The 16,999-nt window shown below is 39.1% G+C and overlaps 1 protein-coding gene across 49 annotated transcripts in view; it reads right to left on the minus strand.

Moving 5' to 3' along the window:
- Window positions 1-16,999, minus strand: part of ANK2 (ankyrin 2) — a 540,585-nt gene that overhangs the window by 148,021 nt on the left and 375,565 nt on the right. For 42 of the 49 annotated variants that reach the window (XM_063458296.1, XM_063458302.1, XM_063458295.1 and 39 more), the window contains exons 7-10: window positions 16,326-16,349; window positions 6,938-7,036; window positions 5,591-5,689; window positions 688-786 (exon numbers count right to left, since the gene is read on the minus strand). In XM_063458296.1, coding sequence (XP_063314366.1) covers window positions 688-786; window positions 5,591-5,689; window positions 6,938-7,036; window positions 16,326-16,349 — 321 coding nt within the window. The remainder of the gene's footprint in view (window positions 1-687; window positions 787-5,590; window positions 5,690-6,937; window positions 7,037-16,325; window positions 16,350-16,999) is intronic. The other 7 variants (XM_063458304.1, XM_063458330.1, XM_063458318.1 and 4 more) reach the window with 1 other exon arrangement.

A 16,999-nucleotide genomic window follows, 5' to 3' on the forward strand; every position in this document is an offset into this window, starting at 1 on the left:
CTTCCTTCAATTACCTTATGTCTCACCCATTTATTGTCTGGTCTATTTGCTGTTTTTACTCAGACACACCCTAATTGATCTCTCTTTATCATATTTTTATTTCCACTGTCTCACTGTCTCCCTACACACAGTTTTATTTGTATCTTAAGCAATTGGAATTCGGTGTCTATCCTTCATACTTTTCCCATCCTTGGTTTTCTCCATATCCCTCATCAATCTAAGCCACCCATTCTAGACTTTCATGCCCTCAACATCTATCTAATCCAGACACCATATCCACCCAAATATGGTGTTTATCTGCTTAAAATATGAGCCATAGTAAATTGTTAAGAAAAAAAAATTAAAACAAACACAATTAATAATATCATACAGCCCTCTGTGTTATTCAATAATTTTATTAAAATAGCACATGTTAACCTCACATCTGTATATTTCTTGTGGCCAAGACCACACATTGCTTTACTAAGTTGATTTCAAAAAAATCTAATGCAGATTGGTTGTGTGTTGCTTAAATCTACCTAAGTCTCAGGCTTGTTTGAGTTTTTCAGTATACTCTGATATCAAATGTTCTCTGATATTTTCTACCAAATCCTATGCAAATACGCTTAAACAAACATGAATGTAGAAATGTATTTTAAATGACTTGCTAACTATGTACAAACATAGAGTGAGTGCTATAACACTTGCCTTGGTCCTTGCAAGAAGTGGTGCTCCCCTCTCCAGAAGCAGCTCCACTGCTTGGTCATGTCCACTTCTCGCCGCACAATGTAGCGGAGTAAGTCCATCCTGAAAGGAAATCCAAGAATTATGATTGCAAAATATACATTTCCAGGAATTTCTTAAATAAAATCATGTGGCTTACTAAAATCCCTCAATTATTCAGACATATCAAGTGCCCCTTCACATTTCACATGAAATGACCCTGCTGAGCACCCATGAGACAATGGCTCTGGAAAAGCAGTATGAAGTTCAATCAATAGGTTGCGGGTGGGGGGCTCCACTTGACTAACTCATGAACTGGGATTATTAGTTACACTGCTGAATATTTGGATTTGTCATATGATAAGTAACATTACTCTTTTTGCTTGGGTTATCCAAGGCAAAGAGCAATATATCCCTGTGTTATACTAATCACTAGTTCCTTGTAATTGGTATGAAAAGGAGCTATGTCAGCCAAGAATTACCCAGCTGTTCTCAGTCTGAAACAGAATGCAATACAGTAAAATGCAATGCCACATTTCTCGTATTGTACCGTCAAAATAATATATAGTAATTCCAGCTGCTCAGAGCAAATCTTCTCTTTTCAGAATTCTGAGAACATACAGTGACATTTAATACAAGCAGCAGATCCTTTGAGTTTTAACAGCTTCATGACAGTGGGTTAGACAAAGTAGTTTATCTGATGATAGTCCTGGCACATCATTTGTCATGAATGGGTTAAGAGTAAAAACTGAGAGATAATGCTCAGATCGGAATGATATAAAGATAGTCTTGTTAACCCTCAAAATGTCAGCTTATTTACATTTAATGAAAAAAAAAAACATATATAGGGCTCTGTTAAATAAACACTCCATCCCCCCAAAAATATTTGTTTTGCATTTTTTTCTTTGGGGGTATATGAAATTTTGGCTTGCAATAACTGCAGATCTAGTAGATGCAGCTACTGGAATCCCTTATCGTCTTTAGCAGCAAATACTTTCTGTGGATGTCAAATCACAGATTTTTCAGTGAGTTGCATTACAGCTCATTGAGAGTTCTTTGCAAGGTAGGTGCCCTGGGCAGTTGACTGCTTCTTTAGTTTAACGGGACTCTCCAGTGCCAGGAAAACAAACAGTTTTCCTGGCACTGCAGGTCCCCTCTTCCTCCCATCCCACGTTGCTAAAGGGGTTAAAACCCCTTCAGTGACTTACCTGTATCCAGCGCCGATGTCCCTCGGTGCTGGTTCAGGATCCGCCCACGCTTCTCCCCCGCCGACGTCATCCGGCGGGACAGACCTAATGCGCATGCGCAGCAATGTCGCCCACGCGCATTAAACCTCCCCATAGAAAAGCATTGAAAATGCTTTCACTGCTTTCCTATGGGGATTTCAGCGACGCTGGAGGTCCTCACATAGCGTGAGGACGGCCAGCGACGCTATAGCACACTTTTCGTGTGCTATAAACCAGGAAGTGCACTCTAGTGGCTGTCTAGTAGAAGAGTTAACCTTGCAAGGTAAATATTGCAGTTTCTGAAAACTACAATAATTACACTTGCAGGGTTAAGGGTAGTGGGAGTTGGCACCCAGACCACTCCAATGGGCAGAAGTGGTCTGGGTGCCTGGAGTGTCCCTTTAACTCCACTAAGCTAAACTACTTGGAAGTAACATGTCTGCTACTCCAGAGAGGGGTCATTGCTGAGGCTGGGGTCAGACCAGCGGCTGTATCTCCCCCCCGCTAAGCTGTTCTCCATGCACAGGTCTTTCTGTAGCCCATGGATCAGTGCATCTAAGAGCAATAGACCTTGACATAGCCAGGAGGTAGGCATAGCAGCCACAGGAAGTTAGTGACAGCTAGCATGCTGGGTAGGGCGGAGCCATAAGGGGATTATGTATACCAGCCATTATATGAAGTGCCCATTTTAACTGAACCTATGCTTACCTGTCAGTTGTCCCTCCCACCCTCCCTGTATTTGGTTAGGTTAGTTGATTTCCCATTTTTTCACAGCGGCGGGGAATGGCCTGGTTAAATCGGAGGGTAGATGGAGGAGAAAGTGGGCATCCTGAGGTTTAGTGTGGATTGGGCAGTGTTGCACGTGGTTGGTAGGTTCGAGCCAGTCGATGGCTCCAAACCTGGGGGTGTGGTGGTGTCGTGGTACACCCTACACTGAAACTGGTGGGTAGCGGTGTCTTGGTACACCCCTACAATGGATATGATGAGTAGCGGTGTCTTGGTACACCCCTACAATCGATATGGTGGGTAGCGTTGTCTCGGTACACCCCTACAATTTAACCTGGTGGAAATGTGGTCATTTTAGGCGGCCAGTTTCTGTATTAACATGTTATTTAGATTGTTATCTATTGTTATTATTGTGGGGTCATTGCTAGGGGTATGTTATGTATATGGGGGGATGTTAATTTTAATAAGATTTGTTGGCAATGACCCCATTTGTTATTCCTTAATTATTTTATTAATAATTTAATAAAGCTGTGGACTAATTATTTCCAACAGTATAACCTATGTCCGTGTTTTAACGGGGGTTTAGGTAAGGTTAGTGCATATGCCGGCAAATCCGACTGTGCGCCTGTCATGTGAATGCCTACTTCCAAGCAGGTATGAGTCCCTCTGACTATGTCTTTCTCCAAGCAGGGATGGACTTCTTTGTCTGTAGCCATCTTCCTCTGCCTGTATGTTCCTGGGCATAAGCTTTACAATGTAGCTTGTAACTCACTGGCCACATGATATAGCTTAATTCACCAATAGGCCCCTAAACACTATTAGAGGGACTATACCCAATAACATATTTTCACAATAATGGAGACAAAAAGCCTCATCAAAGTAAAATCCCATCATTACTCTATTATTTTTGAACAATGACTAGCCTTTAGTTACTTGTCCTTCAACATGTGCTAAAAAGCACAAACATAGCTAACAACGGTGGTCAAGTAATCATGATTAACACATCAAATGTATAATATAAATACCACTTTCTAACATAAGAAAATCAAAAATAAATACGGTACATGTAACTGCTTATTTGGTTGCACCAATTTGCATATCAACATTATGTAAATTGACACATTTCCAGTTAGTCAACAGAGGGCGCTGCAAAATCATCTCCAAGACTTTAAGATTTTAATTCTCCCCGCTGCTAAAAAATTTACTTTGTTTGTCTTCAAAATTTTAAGTGGAAAAACAGGCTGACTTTCAGTTAAATTATGTAAAGATGCACTATTTTTCAAAAGACTGAATGTTACTTTATCATTTATAATTAATTCCTTAACAGATTTATATCATCATTAGGTATTGAATAATTAAAATGACTCTGAACCACTGCATGCTTTAAAAAGATTATTCATTCTCCATTATGCTTGGAGTAAAGTCATTTGCACTCGTTCAAAAGTCATCCAAGGCTTTTACTAATCTGGAGACATAACTGGACCAGATGTGTAAAGCAGCAGTAATCTGGATGGAAACTGCACGGATAAAGAAAATCGGGGCATACAACTGAACACACATCATGTAATAATCAAGATACAGTCTTTGCCAGTTGCCACAAGATGTCCATTTGCAAAATGACCTTATGTCACCGTATGTTAGATACAAGAACAATTTCTTTACTACTATGCTTGAAAATTCTGTGAACAAAACCGTAACATCTACTTGTATTCTATGTTCACGATAGATAAAAGCAGCATAACTTTATCTGTATCTAAATTATAGATGTACAAAACAGCACAATAAGAAAACATTCGGTATAAGTTGCTTTTATGTGCTGGAAAAAACTATTAATGCAATGATAAACTAGGTCTCCTGTGAATACAAGTAAATATTCTGTTCAACAACTGGACTAGGAGACTAAACAGAATTGCAGTTTTAAATGGAAATACATATTTCTTCCAATTTATCACATCTTACCTTAAGAAAAAATATATGCAAAATGTTTTGCTTTTTATGGATGTGACTACTGCTCTGCATCTCGGCCTGCTTAAAGGGTCATTCTAAGCTTATTGTTGTAGTTAAATAAGGAATGTTGTCTTACTCTGAAAACAAAAACAACAAACACCAATGGCACCCACAACCCGGTCCATGTGTACTACTTAACAAATGTGAAAGTTCTGGATTATTTAGACAGAACTGAGAAATCATAGGTGGCAACTGTAAGCTTTGAGTATAGGAAGTACAATTTTCAAATGATCTGAGTGGTAGACAAAGAGACATGATTTGGGTGTTAGTAGAACTGCATTTTTGTCAATCTGTTATCCCAGTCCTGTATATCATAGCACCTTTTGTCTTTCTATGTAACATTTCTCTTCTGTTCCATTCTTGTTCCTGCTCTCTTCTTTTTTCATTCTTCCTTCTCTTTATTGTTAACACTCTCTACAGTCTTTATTTTCATTTTAACTCCTCTAGTTACAGTTTTGTTAAACCTACCTTCAAAAAGCACTAGCTGGTGCAATATGGCCAAGCTGCAAAACTAACAGATTAGCTGATTATTTACCGGGAGGCAGAACCAGATTAGCTGATCATTTACCGGGATGCAGAACCAGATTAGCAGATCATTTACCAGGAGGCAGAGTTAGATTGCCTGATCATTTACTGGAAGGCAGAGTTATATTGGCTGATCATTTACTGGAAGGCAGAGTTATATTGGCTGATCATTTACTGGAAGGCAGAGTTATATTGGCTGATCATTTACTGGAAGGCAGAGTTATATTGGCTGATCATTTACTGGGAGGCAGAGTTATATTGGCTGATCGTTTACCAGGAGTCAGAGTCAGATTGGTTGATATGTTACTAGGAGAATTACCAAGATCTATTGACTATTTTTATTTGGAGGGCACCTTACTTTACACTCTGTATATGTTCCATACATATCTATACTGAAGTCTTACCCTGGTTTTGGCATCGATTTGCCCTCCTCGATCCAACAATAACTTCACCATGTTTGTGTTTCCCCTTTTTGACGCCACGTGCAGAGGGGTGATTCCATTCTGTGACAGTAATACAAAGTTACAAAGCGAAAGCCTTTTAGTTAACCTACCAGCACAGTGACAACTAAAGACAAGTAATTCAGTCATCTACCGCTATCTGTGATTACCAACAGTCAAGAGTGTCTTAGTTTTAACAACTGCCAATAATAGCAACTGTTTCCTAGCAGTCAGATAGCTCAGTGGTTTATTCTCCAACTGCATATTTTCAAGGTCACATGGTAGATTTCTAGAATAATCAAGTGAACATTTTATTGTTCTGAGAATGATAAAATAGTATATTGAGTAGGTATTAATATCCTCTAAGACACCAGGACATTACTGAAAACTAGCGGAAGCGGAATGTATCTGTCTTGGTTAAATGGCTTGATATTTCTATTAAAAATAATTAATGAAAATCATTCAGATGTAATTAAATATCCATTTACCCTGTCCAAGTAATTTACTTATGACAGGCAGAATAAAGGCTGATGTCTAAACATAGTCTAAAGTATTAAAAGTGTATCACAGTCACCATAGAAACTAGCCATGTACATTTCATTGGTGACTCTTCTGTTTGAATTTGTGTACTCATTTTTTTTTTATATATCATCCATTATATTTATAGAGGACCAATTAAGTATGCATTACAACCTGTTAAGAAGCAAATTCTATCATGTTAGGACTCTAGATGTATGCATAAAAAATATTTTCTTAACAAGATTAGCTCACTAATGCTACTGAGAAGAGCCAAGTTGATTTTGTTTAGCGGAGGCAAAATTTATGCTAATATTATTAGTTATAAATACATGAGTTTATTCTAATAACATTGGCCTCCGTTTAATATTTTTGGATAAGCATTTCAAATGATCACAATCTGATTTCAATTTCTGTATGTACAAAAACTCCCATAGACTTTTTAAATTATTACAAAAACTTTTCTAATGATTATAGATAAATCGTTAGAAAAAGTTTTTGTAATAATTTAAAAAGCTTTCCCCAAAATATTAAATTGAGCCCATTGTTTGCAAACTAATTTATCAATCAATATACTTTCTGAACAAATTGACATTAGTAAATATTACCCATCATTGCTTACACGTGAGAGCAAGCTTTGACATATGCTGTATTCTTCATTCAGGTATATCATTATGTGCTGTTATTGTGTGCCCAAGTTGGTTTATTTAGAATTCTTACAATATAATAATTAGGTGCTACAAGAATACCATTCTTTTTTCTCTTCTAACTGCTATGTAGTATGAAGATATTTACCCTGGCTGTAAAGTCCACTGCAGCTCCTCTGTTAAGCAAAAGTGTGGCCACGTTTACATTTCCATAGTGCGCAGCGATGTGAAGAGGAGTAAAACCACTCTGTAGAAGACAAGAAAGATACTTATGTAGCATGTGCAAATCCACTGATTTTCCTTACTGTACTAGACAGCACAATGAGACTTGCGATGAAGTAGCTGCGGCTTAGCACGGGGTTCCACGAATAAAACAAAAAGTTGGAAAATGTTAAGCAGCCACATTAAATTGAGGAGGAGTAAGCAAAGTTTTTTTTGTTTTTATGAACAGGTAAAATAATTTTTTAAAAGCTCATTATTATAAAAAGCAGGATTCTTGCATAGCTATCCTTACACTCATCATGTAGGAACCAAAGAAACTTTTGGAGGGCAGCCTACAGTAATCCCAGCCCCACTTAGAGATCATACAATTTTCTATTGGCAAATTACGGAATAGGATAACTAACAATCTTTCTTTTCTTATCTGTCTTAAACATATGATCTTAGAAACTACACTGGGAATTCCCCGCCCCCCACAAACCCACGTTTGCACTCATCCCCTAACCTTGATTACTAAACAAATATATATATATATACATATATGAAACAACACATCCCTCAGACTGTCACTCACTCCGTTTTTATGGTGTATAGCAGGGGTAGGCACCTTTTGGTATTACTGTGCCAAACCAACATCTTTAAGTCCTTTGGCGTGCCAGCCTTATTCTTTTAAATTGAGGTGTTTATATTGCCGTATTGTGCTTGTGTACTTTATGGTGCTGCAGTTTCTTTGAAACATTGTATTTGTGTGTATGTGGGTCGTTATATTGTATACGTTCATGAGTAGTTTGTGGTATTGTGTGTGATACCTATGAATGTAGGGTCTGTATGAGGGTTGCTTATGGAATTGTGTGTGTGGATGATATATCACATTGTGTGTTTGGTGGTGTGCGTTTTTTTTGTGGGTTTGCTTTTGGCATTGTATGTGAGAGGCTTTTGTGGGGATTGTGTGTGTGTTTGTGCTCAAGATGTTTGTATTATTTGTTTGAGGGGGGAGTCTTCTTCTGCAGCTCTGTGTATATCTAGCAGTGTTGGTGGCTTCCCTCGGGTGCACTGGGAACTGGGTTGGCAAGGTACAGGTCAAGGGCAGGCGCACCAATAGCTGCTGTAGGCTGCTCTATTCCAGTGCGGATTCCTGTTCACAAACACGGAGAGGAAGTAATCTGAGATCACTTCCTTTAAGTGTTGCAATGCGTAAATTGAGGATTGCCTCTCACCATCTGCAATCGCTGCACGGTTTGCAGTAGCAGAAAACTGAAGTCCCACTGAGACTCCTGATAGACCAGAGCCTGTTTGGCACCTCGAGTGTCATGCATGGAACGCATGCCAGAAGTTCCTGAGCCCTGGTGTACAGTGCCTTGCAAAAGTATTCACCCCCCTTGGCATTTTTTGTGTTTTGTTGCCTCAAACCTGGAATTAACATGGATTGTTTGAGGATTTGCATCATTTAATTTACACAACATGCCCACAACTTTGAAGAGTTTTTTTTTTTTTTTTATTGTGAAGCAAACAACAAATAGGACAAAATAACAGAAAAGGTCAATGTGCATAACTATTCACCCCCCTAAAGTCAATACTTTGTAGAGCCACCTTTTGCGGCAATTACAGGTCCAAGTCGCTTTGGATATGTCTCTATGAGCTTGCCACATCTTACTACTGGGATTTTTGCCCATTCCTTCTTGCAAAACTGCTCTAGCTCCTTCAAGTTGGATGGTTTGCGCTTGTGAACAGCAATCTAAATCTGACAACAGATTTTCTATTGGATTGAGGTCTAAGCTTTGACTAGGCCTTTCCAACACATCACGCACAGAGTGGTAAAGGTTTTGCTCAAGAATATCCCTGTATTTAGCACCTTCCATCTTTCCCTCAACTCTGACCAGTTTCCCAGTCCCGGCTGCTGAAAAACATCCCCACAGCATGATGCTGCCACCACCATGTTTCACTGTGGGGATGGTGTTCATTGGGTGATGTCATGTGTTGGGTTTGCGCCAGACATAGCGTTTTCTTTGATGGCTGAAAAGTTACATTTTAGTCTCATCAGACCAGAGCACCTTCCTCCATACATTTTTGGAGTCTCCCAGATGCCTTTTCACAAACTCAAAACGTGCCAATTTGTTTTTTGCTGAAAGTAATGGCTTTGTTCTGGCCACTCTGCCATAAAGCCCAACTCTATGGAGTGTACGGCTTATTGTCGTCCTATGTACAGATACTCCAGTCTCTGCTGTGGAACTCTGCAGCTCCTCCAGGGTTACCTTAGGTCTCTGTGCTGCCTCTCTGATTAATGCCCTCATTGTCCAGTCCGTGAGTTTTGGTGGGCGGCAGTCTCTTGGCAGGTTTGCTGTTGTGCCATGTTCTTTCTATTTGGTTATGATAGATTTGATGGTGCTCCTGGGGATCATCAAAGATTTGGATATTTTTTTTATAACCTAGCCCTGACTTGTACTTCTCAACAACATTGTCCCTTACTTGTTTGGAGAGTTCCATGGTCTTCATGGCAGTGTTTGGTTAGGGGTGCCTCTTGCTTAGGTATTGCAGCCTCTGGGGCCTTTCAAAAAGGTGTGTATATGTAATGACAGATCATGTGACACTTATATTGCACACAGGTGGACATCATTTCACTAATTATGTGACTTCTGAAGTAATTGGTTGCACCAGAGCTTTTTATGGGCTTCATAACAAAGGGGGTGAATACATACGCACATGCCAATTTTCTGTTTTCTATTTCTAAAAAAATAGTTTCATGTATATATTTTTCTCATTTCTCTTCACCAACTTAGACTATTTGTGTAATGTAACAAAACAGGTAAAAAGTCAAGGGGGTGAATACTTTTGCAAGGCACTGTATTGAGATCAATGCGTGGGTGCATTAACAAATTATACCAAAATCATTCTTGGCAATTCTAGTTGGAATTTTTTTTACATAAAATAAAACTCTAAAATGATTCAAATTTAGCTCCACACTGAGCTAAATCTGGACCACATATCTAAACCACATAATGCACTGTACCAGTTGGTGAGCCATTCCCTACCAGCTTTGTTGATAAATGGTTCCAAATTCCTTGATAAACTTTATTCACAAACCCCCACCAAGTTCAGTCAAGAATCACTCTACACTCCCAAGCATGGGATGTAAAAGTGACGGTGGGCTTGTACCCCTTTGGTTGACATGCATAGCTAAACTTCATCGAATTGGAGTACCTATAGCAGATCCTACCTTGTAAGTGCCCCTAAAACGTTTTAGTTTAATAATTAGAAGACTTGGAAGCACAGCTCCAAGCAACTCTTCCAAACCCTCTTGATAGGAGAGCTGGAACTGTTATCGCCCAGCTCTCATACCTAGGAATACTATGATGTTACACATGCATGCGCAGAGCTATCATGGCTCGTCAGAGAATCATTGCATTCAAGGATTCTTTATGACAGGAGAACCACTGTCACATTGCAGCGAGTGCATCACATTCTGCTACAGTCCCCAAAGCTCCTTTATGAGGAGCATTGGATTAGGCGAGGGGCAGGCAATCTACAGCACTCCAGATGTTGCGGACTACATCTCCAATAATGCTCTTACACCCATAATGCTGGCAAAGCATCATCGGAGGTGTAGTCCAAAACATCTAGAGTGCCGAAGGTTGCCTACGTGAATTTTTTTTAATTTATTTTTTATTATTTACAGGGCACGCTAGGGGGCTCCAAAACCTACTAGGGACATAAAGACTATAGCATTAGGAATACAGATTTGTATGCCTAATGCTATAGTGTCCCTTTCACATTGAACTAGTAAGCTTTACACGTTGATGTTTTTTATAGTCATGTAGCAATGTCATGGATGGCAGTAATGCAAAGGGTGAAAGTAAGGTAAGAATTACAGTGAGAGGAGAAAACCAACATTTTTATAAAACACTAGATTTGCTTGTATTACCCTTTTTGTGGTGTTTTGCTACCTTCACTGTCAGTCTAAGTGCAATGAAAAGAGCTTCCAGCTGTGAGCAGGTAGGGATCAGCATCAAAAGATTAGCAAACTGTTTTACTACTTAAATTCTAAGATTGCAGGGCACTTCTGGCACCACAACCACCACAGTGCACTGCAGAGGCTCTGGTACTTGGATTGTTCCTTTAATATAATATCTTCAAGTTCCTTGTTGCTTTTTCCCACCCTTTTGAAATCAGAATTTGGTAGGAAATGAAACAGTGCCTCTCTCATTAAACATCCAAGTTTCATAAGTACCTGTGACAAGTTTTCTGCATGGCCATATGCATGACGCAATTCTATTAATAAATCTATTAATAATCACCATAAAACATACGCATACTAGATAAACAGGAAATTACAAATCTTGAGCCAGTGTAGAGTAGGAGGTGGAAAAAAATGACTCAGAGTGATATTTTCTGATGATATGAATCAATATAAAGGCAGAGAAAAATCTAAAATATTTTTATGTAAAAAACAAACAAACTAGAAGACAATTCAACTAGAACAGAACAAATTCACAGCAAGTCTAAGTACTATGATGAGCGCAGACATCACAACAAATTTGTTACATTGAGTCCAATAAAGGGTCCCACTCCCACCGGGCTGACGTTGGAGGAAGGGGGTTAAACACTCACCTTTCTCCAGCGCCGGGCTCCCTCGGCGCTGGGGACTCTCCTCCTCCTTTGGACGTCATCGGCTGAATGCGCATGCGTGGCAAGAGCCGCACGCACAGTCAGTCCATAGGAAAGCATCCTCAATGCTTTCCTATGGACGCTGGCGTCTTCTTACTGTGAAAATCACAGTGAGAATCGTGGAAGCAGCCTCTAGCGGCTGTCAATGAGACAGCCACTAGAGGCTGGAGTAACCCATATGTAAACATAGCAGTTTCTCTGAAACTGCTATGCTAACAGCAGGCCGGGTTAATTCTAGATGGACCTGGCACCCAGACCACTTAATTGAGCTGAATGTTGTTTAGTTGTGTTTAGTTGTGTTTTGTTTTGTTTTGTTTTTTAATTGATGATATCATTGTCATTATATATATATATTTAACTGCTCTAAAACACTCATATTTGTGTTCAGCAATGTCTCACAAGTAAAACAGTACCCTCCTGTGGAGGTTTTATGGGGTTTTCCCATTTCTGTTTGGCAGATTGTTTAGATGGCCTATGCTACCTTTAAGACTATATGGCAGACCAGGAATGAGAATTACCCCATCTTGGCATACCATTCATAAAACTAGACAACCCAGGGTATTCAGAATAGGGTAAGTCCGGTCTTTTGTAGTAGCCACTTAGTCACAAACCCTGGCCATATTTGTGTTTTTTTTTTTTTTTAATTATAGGTTTTAGTGCTCTAAAACACTCATATTTGTGTTCAGCAATGTCTCACGAGTACAACAGTACCCCATATGTACAGTGTTTTGTCGTCGAGTGTATGGAACCGTTTTGGGCAGGGGACCATGTGCATGGTGGGGTAAAAAATAAGACTTCCAGGTTCAGTAGCTGAAATGAATGCATAGATGATTTCGAGTACATTTCCATTGGGCTGTTTTGACTTTCCATTTGAAATGCACTTTGAATTCTCACTTTAGGAAATAACCCTGATAATGATTATTGACGGAAGGTAGAAATTAGAATTATTCCGTATTCTAGGCATTCATAGCTTGGCCTTGATTCAATATTGCCAAGCAATAGTTAAAACAGATAATAGTAGTTTGAGGTTTTTGGAATGGATTACATATAGTATGATTGATCCAGATTCCCTTTAAAGAGTTTAAATCTATTGTCTAGATTATAGGTGGCGAACAATGGTGCTATTCTGGCTTTGAGCATGTGTTAATAGTGACACGGCTGTACATGCAATATGGCTGATTCTTAGCAACAGGTGTTCTTGCCCTTGTTTCAATGTATAACTATGCATTATTTGACATGAGGAACAAGACAACAAGAAATTCTGCTTCGTTAATATTTTAGTGAGTGAGCATAGTGGGGAAAAAAGAAAAAAAAGATAATGTATTGACAATAGCAACGGGGAAGTGTCCATTTCTATAGTTTCTCACTGCCTCAGACTCGCCTGCTGATGTCAGCTCTGTCATTGTTTAAATCTGCAGTTCTACTGTTTGCAGGCGTAGGCTGGCACTTGGAAAAGCTGGTTGTGCGTCTGATATCTGCTCCCCCAGCTTCTCTGCAATGCAGCAACAAACCTACACTGCATCTAACTCCAAGGTCTTCCTTACAGAACTATGAACAAGCAGCTGGTAGAGCCTTAATCTGCATACTGAGCATTGCTAAACATCTTTTAATTATTCGAAAATTCAATTATTCCCCATTTCAAAGGATTACAGCAGCAAAATAATTTAATTATGTTCAAGAAACGTGAAATAATGCAATCTTATACATTGTAAAACATAGATTTCTCTTACATGGATAATTGTATACTTAGGTAAAACACAGAGGGATAACAGACTCTCCACATACTAAGAGCAATGGATCATTTTATTGTGTGCTTAACATTAACCCCAATGTAGGCAACTTTTTAGTAGTACTGTGCCAAAACAAGATCTTGAAGTTCCTTGGTATGCCGTACAATTTGTTTTAAAAGGGAGGAGTGCATGTTGCGGTTTTGTGCTTGTGGTATTTATGGATGCTGAAGTTGCTTTGTAACGTTGTATTTGTTAATATGTATGCTGTTATATTGTATATGTTCATAAGTAGTTTGTGGTTTTGTGTATGATACTTATTGAATGTGGGATGTGTATGGTGGCTGCTTGTGGGGTTGTGTGCGTGTATCTGGATTGTCGGTGATGTATTTGTGGGGAATGTGTGCGTTTGTGTGTGAGCTGTCTGTATTATCTGCATGAAAAAAGGCTTCTTGCAGAGCCCTGTGTATAACTAGCAATGTGGGTGTCTTCCCTGAAAGCCAGTGGGAACAAGGCTGATCAAGTACAGGTCAAGTGCAAGAGATGCGGAAGGTGCTGCAGGCTGCTCTACCCCAGTGTGGATTCCCGTTCACAAGTACTAGGAGGAAGTGCTCACTACCCCTATGTGCTGCAATGTGTGAATGGAGGGTTGTCCCTCACCACTTGGGTTGCAGTAGCAAATATCTAAAGTCCCACTGGGACTCCTGGTAGACCAGCGCGTGTTTAGCTCTGGCAGTCTTAAGTGCCGTGCAAAGGCAAACCGAGTGCCAATGCATGGTGCACGTGTCATATGTTGCTGACCTCTGTTCTATGCTATACCTAGAATGCAGAATTGTCATATACAAATTCCTTCATTCCTTTAGCCCAGTAAGTGCTAGTGACAACAAACTAGTGCTTACATAGAAAGAGGGTTGTTAAATATTAGTAGAATTGGGAAGCCAGGTAGTCACATATAAACTCCATGTTAATAAATTATCTATAGAATATAAAAACTAAATAATTATAGCAAATGAATACAACTCCCAATAAAGGGATTAGCAATATGCTTATAATTTAAGTGTACCTGGCTTCTTTCATTTCATGTATGTGGCTCATTACATACCGCATTCTATATAGTGCCACAGATGAAAGATGTGTTTTACAAAGGTGACTTTTATCCAGTTTGTTGGATATAAAATGAGGGATGGGAGAGCAAAGTGATACCGTCCTGCGAAAGTTTGTGAATTAAACAGGACATCTTGGTGATTTAGTGGGACTCGGAGAACAAAGTAGGTCTTTGGAGATTGGCAGTCAGCATGGATCTGCTCAGGCACCAAAGATGTATTTAATCTGGGGCGCTATACAGGGTGAGGTGGAGTGACTTGGCAGAGTGTGGCCGGTGTGTGCCTCCATTTGGATTCCTGATACTTTGAGGTCCTGTGTGGCAGAACTTTACACTTTACAAAACGCTAATAACACCAGATATGGTTGGAGTCAGCACTTCTGAGAGCCTTTCCATTGTGTTATTTCTTGTAATTTGTGCAATACTGCCCTGTGGGGGTTCTCTTTTTTTTATAATTTTAAGGTTTTCTGACGAATAAATGTCTCTAATAAGTTTCACTTCTCAATCCTTATTAGGTGTTTATTTGCACATATTTTAAATTCACATAATGATTACTATATTGTGCTCACCATATTTGTGTAGTTTTCAACAAAGCAACCTCAGAGAGTTTCAGAGAGCTTCGACAAAAACATTGAATGCAAACCCATGACTGGTAAATGTAAAGCAGAAATGACATGGCTATAGTGCCAGGAAAACATACTCATTTTCCTGGCACTATAGTGCCCTGAGGGTGCCCCCACCCTCAGGGTCCCCCTACCGCCAGGCTCTAGGGGGTGGAATATAGTAATCATTATGTGAATTAAAAACTTACCTCTTTCTCCAGCGCCGGGCGGGGGACTCTCCTCCTCCTGGGCTGAATGCGCATGCAGTGAGAATCACGCCAGTGCCTCTAGCGGCTGTCAACGAGATAGCCACTAGAGGCTGGATTAACCCTAATATAAACATAGCAGTTTCTCTGAAACTGCTATGTTTATAGAAAAAAGGATTAAACCTAGCTGGACCAGGCACCCACACCACTTCATTAAGCTGAAGTGGTCTGGGTGCCTATAGTGGTCCTTTAAGATCTTCTGTTTGCTTGGTCCCGTGATGTGTGGCTGTTTGATCCCAGAATTTAACTCCACAAAGGTAAAGGCATGTTAGCATATTTCTTTTGTTTAAAATGAAAGCACATTTTGTTGTTTTTAATTAGTGCTCATTTTAACAGACAGTTTGTTGTAATTTTTTGCTTATGGTTTAAGCATTTATAAAGAGGTACATATGAGGCTGGTCAGTGGTTATTCAAAATCTAGAAAATATAATAACACTCTCTCCCAGGTTAGAATTTAATATAACAAGTCTTTTCAGAAAATACATATTTTATTTTTCCTTTTTTGTTAGTCTCTCCTTATTCATCTCAATTTTCCCTGTTATCCTGTTACTTACATCATCCCAGTTTCTAAATGACCCATTCCCTCCTCCCTCAAAGCTCCCACCATCCGTCTGCCACACACACAGTAATGTTGGCACAAAAATAAATTATTACATAACCTTCAGATTTCATTACACAGCAATGAAAAATCTGCTATCCATTCCTTCCCACCTGAAAACCCATTCTGTGTAACCTTAAGGGTGTTAGATCAGGGAGCAACACCGTTAAAATATGAATCAAATGCTTACCCATCTGGTACTACCCACTTTAATGCTACTAAATTATTTATTTTACACATAGGCATACTGTCACATGGAATATGTAAGCTAAAACAAAAACACTCCAACATAAAATGGAGGTATATGGAAAAAAAGATGCATGCAACAAAGCAGTGGAAAAGAAAATGGGATGGAAGTACCTCAGTCGTCCTATTCACCATCATCTGAAGTAGCATAATTTGAAAAAAAGTACATATTAGTCAAACTTGATAAGTCAAAAGACTGCTTAATGAGGTGTACAAAAGTATCATAAGTCTTGGACATTTATTCACTAAGGTCTCAACTTAATATTGTTGGTAAAGCTCTTTAAATTATTTAATACTTTTGGATAAACATTTAAAATGATTTTATATTATCAAAACATTTTTAAAATGTAATATTTTTAAAATATATATATATATATTTGATTTTGAACGTTTTTTCACTGACAAAGAAATGATCAGCCTATAAATTTAATGATAGGTGTACTTTAACAGTGAGAGACAGAATAAAAAAAAAAAAAAAGCCAGAAAAACACATATCAAACACATATCAAAAAAGTTATAAATTGATTTGCATGTCAATGAGGGAAATAAGTATTTGATCCCCTATCAGCAAGATTTCTGGCTCCAGGTGTCTTTTTTACAGGTAACAAGCTGAGATTAGGAGCACTCTCTTAAAGGGAGTGCTCCTAATCTCAGCTAGTTACCTGTATGAAGGACACCTGTCCACAGAAGCAATCAATCATTTATATTCCAAACTCTCCACCATAGCCAAGACCAAAGAGCTGTCCAAGGAAGTCAAGGACAAGATTGTAGACCTACACAAGGCTGGA

The sequence above is a fragment of the Pelobates fuscus genome, chromosome 6 (assembly GCF_036172605.1).
Source record: "Pelobates fuscus isolate aPelFus1 chromosome 6, aPelFus1.pri, whole genome shotgun sequence".
Lineage (NCBI taxonomy): Eukaryota > Metazoa > Chordata > Amphibia > Anura > Pelobatidae > Pelobates > Pelobates fuscus.